The 8,790-nt window shown below is 53.7% G+C and overlaps 6 protein-coding genes across 6 annotated transcripts in view, besides 9 other annotated features; all 6 read left to right on the top strand.

Annotated features, from left to right (window-relative positions):
* The window catches only part of TraAM80_08495 (uncharacterized protein), a gene marked incomplete at both ends in the record, with an annotated part of 2,319 nt that extends 2,117 nt beyond the window's left edge, over nucleotides 1-202 (top strand). Inside the window, one exon of the mRNA XM_029385245.1 lies at nucleotides 1-202. This exon is cut by the window's left edge and continues 2,117 nt beyond it. Coding sequence (XP_029234919.1) covers nucleotides 1-202 — 202 coding nt within the window.
* A 263-nt stretch (nucleotides 203-465) lies between these two features.
* On the top strand, nucleotides 466-861 carry TraAM80_08494 (uncharacterized protein; the record flags this gene model as incomplete). The annotated part of the gene is made up of 1 exon (XM_029385244.1): nucleotides 466-861. The coding sequence occupies one exon, from the start codon at nucleotides 466-468 to the stop codon at nucleotides 859-861; it is 396 nt and encodes a 131-aa protein (XP_029234918.1).
* A 63-nt stretch (nucleotides 862-924) lies between these two features.
* Nucleotides 925-952: a microsatellite.
* A 433-nt stretch (nucleotides 953-1,385) lies between these two features.
* Nucleotides 1,386-1,415: a microsatellite.
* A 914-nt stretch (nucleotides 1,416-2,329) lies between these two features.
* TraAM80_08493 (putative electon transport protein SCO1/SCO2) lies at nucleotides 2,330-3,532 on the top strand (the record flags this gene model as incomplete). The annotated part of the gene is made up of 1 exon (XM_029385243.1): nucleotides 2,330-3,532. The coding sequence occupies one exon, from the start codon at nucleotides 2,330-2,332 to the stop codon at nucleotides 3,530-3,532; it is 1,203 nt and encodes a 400-aa protein (XP_029234917.1).
* Nucleotides 3,533-3,927: 395 nt separating this feature from the next.
* Nucleotides 3,928-3,992: a microsatellite.
* Nucleotides 3,993-4,183: 191 nt separating this feature from the next.
* Nucleotides 4,184-4,210: a sequence feature (A-rich).
* Nucleotides 4,211-4,306: 96 nt separating this feature from the next.
* Nucleotides 4,307-4,855, top strand: TraAM80_08492 (putative mitotubule-associated protein Gb4; the record flags this gene model as incomplete). The annotated part of the gene is made up of 1 exon (XM_029385242.1): nucleotides 4,307-4,855. The coding sequence occupies one exon, from the start codon at nucleotides 4,307-4,309 to the stop codon at nucleotides 4,853-4,855; it is 549 nt and encodes a 182-aa protein (XP_029234916.1).
* A 458-nt stretch (nucleotides 4,856-5,313) lies between these two features.
* Nucleotides 5,314-5,343: a microsatellite.
* A 305-nt stretch (nucleotides 5,344-5,648) lies between these two features.
* Nucleotides 5,649-5,677: a sequence feature (A-rich).
* Nucleotides 5,678-5,877: 200 nt separating this feature from the next.
* Nucleotides 5,878-5,898: a microsatellite.
* A 959-nt stretch (nucleotides 5,899-6,857) lies between these two features.
* Nucleotides 6,858-7,418, top strand: TraAM80_08491 (uncharacterized protein; the record flags this gene model as incomplete). The annotated part of the gene is made up of 1 exon (XM_029385241.1): nucleotides 6,858-7,418. The coding sequence occupies one exon, from the start codon at nucleotides 6,858-6,860 to the stop codon at nucleotides 7,416-7,418; it is 561 nt and encodes a 186-aa protein (XP_029234915.1).
* Nucleotides 7,415-8,020, top strand: TraAM80_08490 (putative mitotubule-associated protein Gb4; the record flags this gene model as incomplete). Its single annotated transcript, XM_029385240.1, has 1 exon — nucleotides 7,415-8,020. One exon carries the CDS (start codon nucleotides 7,415-7,417, stop codon nucleotides 8,018-8,020), a length of 606 nt encoding a protein of 201 aa, XP_029234914.1.
* Nucleotides 8,021-8,232: 212 nt separating this feature from the next.
* Nucleotides 8,233-8,261: a sequence feature (A-rich).
* Nucleotides 8,262-8,684: 423 nt separating this feature from the next.
* Nucleotides 8,685-8,720: a microsatellite.
* Nucleotides 8,721-8,790: the final 70 nt, after the last annotated feature.

Raw genomic sequence — 8,790 nt, 5'->3', positions numbered from 1 at the left:
TTGCTGGAGAAACTCGAGGACTTTGCTGACGACAGTGAAGAGGGTGAAACCGACGATGAGAACTACCGACGCCCAAAAGTGGAGATTGCAACAGTACGCAACGAATACGGTCCCGAGGCGCGCTACGGCTATCCTATTCTTCAACACTTGGGGGTCCCTGCCGGGTTCGAGACCCTGCTGGAGGCAAGTAGGTTGCAAATAACGGAACAGGCTGAGGCAGAAGAAGCAGCAGAGGCGGCGGCGAAAGCACACGAAGATGCACAACATGAACTGGACGTTGCTGAGCATGCCTCCAAGGAATACGTGGAGGAGGCGCTGGACGTTGCTGAGCATGCCTCCAAGGAATACGTGGAAGAGGCGCTGGACGTTGCTGAGCATGCCTCCAAGGAATACGTGGAAGAGGCGCTGGACGTTGCTGAGCATGCCTCCAAGGATACGTGGAAGAGGCGCTGGACGTTGCTGAGCATGCCTCCAAGGAATACGTGGAAGAGGCGCTGGACGTTGCCGTGGTTGAGCCAGCCGCAGTTGCGTCCGGTGCCGTTGATCATGCGCAGGGTTTACTGGAGGTCGGGGCAAAGCCTGAACTGGCGACCGGGGGCGATCACAAGGCGGCTGAGCACCCCGATGGCCACAAGCGGGAGTTGTAGCCACTGCAGCGGTGTGCACGTATGCGTGCGTGGGGGCCGCGTTGCCCTCTGCCTTGCTTCGGCTTCATCGGCGCCCCATTGTGGGGTGTTAGAAATGAGGTGCGAGGTTGCGGCGAAGGAAGAAGACATGAAGGCTCACATCCACGCAACGCAGCCAAGGAACAAGGCATGGGATGTGGTGAGGAAAAAAAAAATAAAAATAAAAAAAAATTAAAAAAAATAAAACAAAAACAAAAGAATGAAATGACAAGAAAAAACTCCACCCATCTTCTTCATCGAAAAGGAAAGAAAACAAAAAAAACGAAGGGATGAAAAAAATAAGGATGCTCAAGAAGATACGCTGAAGAAGGTGAAAGTATCACCGGTGCCTGGTGATCCTCTCATATATACATGTGTATGTATTGTGTTAGACTACCGGGGTTTGCCAGCGCCCACGCATACTTCCACTCGCTGCCTGTCTATGTTATTTCTTTGCGTTGATGCGAGCCTCCCGCCCCCCTCCTCCTGCCGGGTGGCGAGTGGATGCCTGTGGGGAGGGGGGAAGGTGCATTCAGACGCACGGACGCAGAGTGATGTGGTGGGGACGAGGAATGCAGTACACTTCAAGACGGGGGAAAAGCAAACATGGTAAGAACAAGGGAAAAATGAAGGAGGGGAAGGAAAACAACAACAATACAGGAGGGGTAAAGGGGAATAGGAAGTAACGTGATGTGATGTCAATAGCCTTTTTTTACTTGTTTTTTGTTTTGTTTTTGTTTTTGTTTTTGTATGTTTATGTGTGGTTTCGCCCCCGACTTCACATGTCGTTGGTTGCGTTTCAGTCGGACGCCCTCCTCCCTCCTGCAGCGACGGATTAGCAGTCGGGCAGGGACACATGCAAGGCTGCTGGAGGAGCGCAAAGGTGGAGTGTGGAGGGTGGGGGGGGGGGGGAGAGAGATGCATTTATAAGCGACCGAAAGGAGACGGGGGAGGGTGATGAGGAAGACCCCACCCCCACTCACCACTAATAATAATAATAAAAACAAAGCCGAAACAAACAAACACGCCAAAAAGTAAAGATGAAAAGAAACGGATGAGACATAACGAACGATGGAGTGAAACAAATGATGTTTCCATGGCCTACTTTGGCGCCCCCTATGACGTTATTTATAGCGTCTGTGTGATTTTATCAAAGCTTACTCTACGAGGCACGCATACGTTACCCGTGGTCCTTTCGTTAGTATTGTGCTTAGAAAATGCAGAAGGAAAAAGGGAAGGGATGTGGTGGGTGGGGGTGGGGGAATGTGGTTGCCGCTGTATTCCATTGTAGGCCCATGTATGCATGCGAGTGTGTGTGTGTGTATGCCTCGGTGTTTCGCTCTTGTGCTCCACTGGTCTATGTGTGAAGTGGCCATGTTTACATTTTGTTTTTCTGTTGCTTTCTTTGCGCTCCTTCCACCCTCCCCTTGTCTTTTACACGCGGGATGCGCAGAGTTGTCGCCAGTTTCCGTATTGGCATCGCGGCACGCCGTCAGCTAGAATCTACTTCGATTGGGTGTCGTCGCTCAGGCGACTGCAGGGAGGCATAGTAGGAAGTGGACGGCTGTGTGTCTGTGTGTCTTTGGGCGTGAAGGGTGCCTGGAACTGTTTTGTCTGCACGCGGCAAAGGAAATCAGGGATACAAAGCATATAAGAGACTTAGGATGCGGTGTTGGCTGCCTGCTGCGAGCCGCACCCTATGCGGCGTTACTACCACACCACTGCAGTGCTCGCAACGGGCGTACTATCGGTTGTGGGTGCCCGGCTGCGGCACGCGAGCAGGGATGAGAGTGACGTTGACAGCGGTGTGGCGTCGCCGCGACGGCGCCGCGGTGTGTGCGTGGGTGCGCTCAGCGAGTGGCGCTGGTGGTGGCGAAGGCGGTCGCGGCAAAGATATCGACGTGGTTGATGAGTCAAAACCCATTCATATCCGCGTTGCTGAGGCGAAGGACTCACAGATCTTTACCATGCAGGATTACATTGAGCGTGAAGAGGCGGAGCTGAATGCGTCTAGGTCGATTAGCCAGCGCCTGTCCGACGCGCGCGACAACCCCGTCTGGATGTTATGGGCGCTGTTATTTCTTTCGCTTGGGGTGCTGACGGTTGTCATTTCCATTCGCGTGCGGCGGGAGCAGCTGCGCTTCGATCCAAGGCTGCGGGCGGTGAAGGCCTTCGACAGTCCGGAGGGGCCGAGCATCGGCGGCCCCTTTTCGCTGGTCGGTGTGGATGGCCGCCGGTACACCGACAAGGATTTTCTCGGTAAGTGGCTGTACATTTACTTTGGCTTCACCAATTGCCCGGACGTCTGCCCGGAGGAGATGGCGAAGATGAGCCGTGTGGTGCAGCACCTGGACAAGAAGGTTGGCCGCGACTACTGGCAGCCAATCTTTGTCTCCCTTGACCCGCACCGGGACACGCCGGAGAAGATACGCGAGTACCTGGCCGACTTTAGCCCACGCATTCTCGGCCTTGTCGGGACGCAAGAGGAGGTGGAGGCGGCTGCGCGCGAGTACCGGGTGTACTTCGCCATCCCTGACGAGGAGGCTATGAGCGAGGACGACTACCTCGTGGATCACTCCATCATCATGTACCTCATGGACCCCGAGGGTAAATTCTGCGACTACACCACAAAGGAGTTTCAGTGGTTTGAGAGCTACAGCAAACTGCTGCGCCGCATGATGGACTATGAACGAGAAAAGGCGCAGAAGCAGCGTGAGAGGGGCGGAGAGCTGCAACCCGGTGAGAGGGCGGCAAACGTGAAGGTGGCAAACATTGCGACCATGCTAGATGAGAGCGTGGCAGCGGTCCCTAGCCGGGAGGTGCTTGAAAGGGACATGCCACAGCGACCGATGACGGTTCGGCGTTGACGGCGGGGGGGCTGCGCGCCTGGGGAGTGAGGGAAAGAAAACGACTGAAAATAACACAGAAGAGTGGGGACGAAATAAGAAAAAAAAAGACTGGATGGATGCAAGGGAGAAAGGGACTCGGCGGCGACGAATAAAGCACGAGGAAGTGGAAGAGACTTGAACGGCTTTTATCGCTGTCATCGTCAATAGCCATGGCGTCAGCAAAAGATGATAAGCAATGACGCTTCGGGGTCATTTAGGATCCCCGCGTTCGTGCGAGGGAGGGTTTACCGGTGTGGGAGGGGGTGGGGGTGGTGGGAGGCAAAAAGGGAAGAATGCAAAGACGCATGCTGTCAGCGCCTGCGTTATCACAGATGGTCCTCCGACATTGTGTTTGACGCTTTGTTTATTGGCCGGTGTGCAGTTGTGTGTGTGTGTGTGTGCCATTGTGCATGCATGTATGTGCGTTTCTGTGTGTTTGGGCCATCGTCTCCTCCTCTTCCTCCCATATGTTTCTTTCATTGCTGAACGGTTCCTTTGGCCTCGCTCGACGCTCTACACGGGTGTGTAGCCTTCACCGTCACCGGACACAAAATATCTGCCCCCAGCAAGGAGTAACATTTTTACGCACAAGCCTCCCACGCCCCAGCGAAGAGTGAAGAACACGGCAGCTTTGTTTTGTTTTTCTTTTTTCTTTTTGCGACGAGCTTCAAAAGAGTTGCGGAAATCAAGCGGCGAGGCGGTAAGTAAATGACTACTCTTCGCGAAGGTCGCCCAGGTTATGTTTGGCACCGAATGCCCGGGGAGGTGCGTGAGCGCGTACACGCGGCCTGCGAGAACGGCGTCTCACAGAGGCGCCTGCATGCGGAGAGTGCGTGGGCGGCGGGGCCTCTGAATGTGCCACCCAACGGCAAGTACGGGGCAATGTCGGAGGTCTCCGCGCCGAGGCAAGGGTCAATGGAGACAGAGATGGTGGCCTTTAAGGACACGCGTGAGGACGGCGATGTGGTGATGGTGCAGAGATCCTCGTCGGTGAATGCCACAAAGGGCTGGAGGACGAAGCACTCGCTCCACTTTCGCGGCAGCAAGTGGTCGTCGGTGCTGAAGAAGCACCGTGCCGCGCTGGAGGCGGCCGTCGTCGAGGACATCGTCGACGCGAGTGGGCTGGACATGAAGCGGATTGAGAACATAACCTTCGCCGTTTTGGACACGCTTGTTGTGACCTTCATGGTGCGTCCCCAGGACCACCTGGACACAATCGGGGGCGTTCACGTTGCCCTGCAGACGTACAACTTCCCCCGCACCAGTGCGCTCTACCGGGAGCACCGCTTCTTGTCGAAGTGAAGCGTGAAGATGATGTGGTACAACGCCTCAGCGTAGTTACCCTCCCCCGCACCTATGCAACTAACACCCAAAAGCGTAGTGGCGGGAGGCCACGGGCCTTTCCTACATGCACGCACTCTCTTTCTCTTCGCTCTTCAAATGGGTGTGGGGTGTGGGGGTGCATCCAAAATACCTCCGTTTGAACAGCGGCGACTTCAAAGCAAAAACGATGACAACACGGAGGAAAATAACGATAAGAAAAGCAAGAAAAACACTGACAACTGATGGTAACATATTTACCAGTGGACGTGAACACTACAATGGGATGCACGGAACAAAACCTTGCAGATGTGGACTTCATTGTTGTTATTATTACTCCCAGTCGTATTGTTGTGCTGCACACGTGTTTGCTTCCTCATATATTACTTCTTTTTTTCTTTTTTTGTTCAGCGTGGCGAGACCCTTTTTTTTCTCTTTTTTATATAAATATATATTGTTTATATATATATGGTGTTCTTTTTATTGTTTTTGCATCTTATACTGTTGAAGGAGTTGTGGGGTTGCTTTTTCTACTTTCGAAGAGTTCCACTAAACGAAGATGTCGCTATTGCTCTCTCTCTCTTTTACTACACGGGGGAGGCTTCTGTACGTGTGCTGTGCTTGGAGGCACGCTTGTATGCTGTTTGTAGTTTGTGCCCCGGTCGTCGCTGCATGCGTATGTTTGCGTAGGCGTCGGGTGGCGTTCCTGGTGGTGGGTGTAGCTGACCGTGCGGATATGAATGTGGTAACTCAAAGATGTCCCCTCGGCATCTCGTTTTGTTTTTTTCTGTTTTTGTTTTTTTTGCCTCGCTGCTGCGCAGCTCGGGCCTGTTGCATTATGCAATGGATAGGTAGAGTCGAACGGCCCGCGGTTCTCCCCGTCCCTTCACTCTGTGCTTACTGCGTCAAGTTAAAATGGAGTGCACTCTGCCTGGATGACGCTTTTTAATTTTGCTGCTCTCGTCATTGCACCTGTGGAAATACACGGGCAGACACACACCAACTGTGTGTGTGTGTGTGTGCGTCGCACAGTCGTTGTGAGGGGTGTGTCGAGGAAGACGCTTTGTGGGCATGTTTGCGAGCGGGCGGGGGTTCCCGTAACGCAGCCTGCTCGATTGGGAGCGGCAGCAGCGCCCAGTGCGTGTCTTGGTTGTGCTCTGCACTTTCCCACCACACCACCGTGTTCTCAATTGACCGAATGCTCTGGAGGGCCAGTCATCATGAGAGATGATCCTGCAGGGGGTGGCCTCCAGTCAGGCGCCGTGAACTGCCCGTCGCCACTCGGGGAGCGAGGCAGGGGCAGAGCACACGGGTGGAAGGCCGACAGCTGCTGGGAAGCGCAGCAGTGAGGGCCGAGGCGGATATGGCCTGTCTAACAAGGCAGCCAGGCCTGGGCCGCGCAGCGCCCACCGTGCAATTGTACGACTTTGGGCGGGGATCCGTTTTGGCGTCTCGCCACAACGAATTCATGGCAGTCTTCATTGGGGGTGTGGTGGAGGCATGATGACTAGAGGGGGCGCCGCATTGAGAGTGTCAGGTTGGGGCGTGAGAGAATGCTCATTGTGCAGATCTGTATTCTCCATTGCAAAGATGGGTGTGAGGTACAGCGCGCCAGCACAGCATTATTTGGTCGTACTCCTTCCTGTGCACCATCATCGTTCACCTCCATGCATCGTCAGAGAACACCGTGAGCTAAACGACGCCGAGTGCCAAGGGAAGTACAATGTGGTGAGTTTCTTTTCCTGTCATTTTATTGTTTCTCTGCTTGTTTTTATATTTTGTTTGATGTGCAGCTGCCTCTATGCTTATGGTTGAATGCATATGGTGTGTGGGTATGCACACACGTGCGTTCCCTCCTATCCGGGGCACGGTGTGTCTGTGACTGTGCATGAGCGTCGGCTTGCCGTATTTTTGTTGCTTCGTTTGTGTGGGAACGCGGTGGCGGTGGCGGTGGCGACGAGAGGGGAAGTGGCAACCTTAACGAATGCTCTCGGGGCACGGGAAGGCGGCATTGAGACAGGCACCGCACACGCATGCATATCTGTCTCTGCGCGTATGTGACAGTAGAAAGGCAGAGATAGATAGAGAGGAGGGCGTGCACCTGCCTGAGTGCCTGCCACGCAGTGGAAGAGGCGTGAAGCCAAAACTTGAGGGCGCAGTAGTGTTTGACGAGGGATGGATAATGCCGGGGCGTGAGTGTGACGATGGTTGTTGGGTTTTCTCAGGGTCTTGTTTCTTTTTCTTTTCCGTGCCGTGCTGCCTCTGCGCGGCCGCCTATTTGTGTCTTTTACTCTCTTGCCAATTGCACAAAATGCCTGTGCGTTGCTCCCTGACTTGCCACCGGAGCCGTGTTGGGGGTTTGCGCCCTTTCCTCGTGGCTGCCCCCATCCTCACAGACTGTGCCTCCCGCATGGGGACTTGCCTCCACTTCGCTTCTTTGTCTTTTACCCTGGGCTCTCCATCCCCTGCGCAGTGCAAGCGAATCATCCAGGCCAAGCCCCCAATAGATCTCTTTAAGACACCGCAAGATACTCCAAGCAAATGAAACCGAACAGTACGGAGTATCCTTGCAGGGGCATCTGGCACGCGATGCCGGAGGAGCTGCGCGCAAGAGCAAATGCGTTGCCCCGTGGGGCGAAGGCAACACCAGAAACGAACCACAACACCGTCCCTGCTGTGCCTACAGGGGCAACGTTAACAGCAGCGCTGCCGACTCAACCGTTCTGTGCGGAGCCGCAGACGGGGGCGACGAAGCCTAAGCCTGGGCCCTGGCCGGAAGAGGGAAAGAGACCAGAGGGAACGGAGCACCAACGCAAGGGGAAGCATGCTTCGGTGTCAGAGAGGGACGGATCGATGGCCTCCAGAAACGCCTTGAAGACGAAGCACACAGTTCACTTCCGCGGTCGGGGGTGGGAGAATCTTTTGAATGAGAAACGCAGTGAGCTTGCACAGTCCTTCACGCAGGATGTCGTTGAGGCAACTGGCCTGGATGCGAGGCAGGTTGAGAATTTGACCTTTGAGTTCGCTGGAATGCTTCTTGTAAAGTTTGTATTGGCTCCAAAGAACGTCCAGGAACATATGAGTGATCTACACGGTATGCTGCAGTCGTGCAAATTTCCGCACATCATTGCCCTGTACAAGCCGTAGTTCGCTGTTTTTCTGGAGGCAAAGCTACTGGTGGGGGAAATGACAGTCTGCCTCTCACCCCTGCAATGGGAGCCACATATAGTTCGTAGGACATTGTTTGGTTGTTGTTGTTGTTTGTTTTTTTTTTTTAATTTTCTGGTTGTTGTTTTATTGTGCAGCTAACTTATTTTTTTTTTTTTGCTTTTCTCACGGTATATGAATCCCTCCTTCCATTCTTTTTTTTTTTTTATTTGTATTTATTCTCTGTCTTCCGCACCTTCCCGGCAATGCACCACGCCTCCTGCCCCCTTTCTTTTTACGGAACTTAAATTTGTGCAATTGCTGTGCGTTGTGTGGGCCCCGTGTGTAATCACGTTTATATTTCTGCCTGGAGGGGGACGAAACCGCAGAGAGGGCGCGTGGGTGCGGCCGGTGGCGTGGCATGTATGTATACACGTGCCCTTTGTCCGCGGTGTGTGTGTGTGGGGGGGGGGGGAGGTTGCACGGGAGCTGGGACGGTATTTTGTTTTTGGAAGATGCGTGCATATAAATTTGGAAAGGGAAGGGGAGGGAAGATAAAAACATGTGATCTGTCCAGATGTGCCTCTACTTCTTTCTTTTTATTTATTTATTTTTCCCCGCGTGGGTGTCTGCCTGAGCGTGGAGTAGTTGGGTGGGTGGGGGGAGGAAAGGAAAGGAAAGGAAAGAAAATGAAAGGAAAAAATAAACTTTGTTCAGTAGCAGCGGCGCAGGCACGCAAAGGGAAAAGTTTTGGTGGATTATGAATGACT

This window comes from Trypanosoma rangeli (assembly GCF_003719475.1).
Source record: "Trypanosoma rangeli strain AM80 chromosome Unknown Tra_15.4_contig_00422, whole genome shotgun sequence".
Taxonomy (NCBI): Eukaryota; Euglenozoa; class Kinetoplastea; order Trypanosomatida; family Trypanosomatidae; genus Trypanosoma; species Trypanosoma rangeli.
This window is presented reverse-complemented; position numbering and strand designations above follow the sequence as displayed.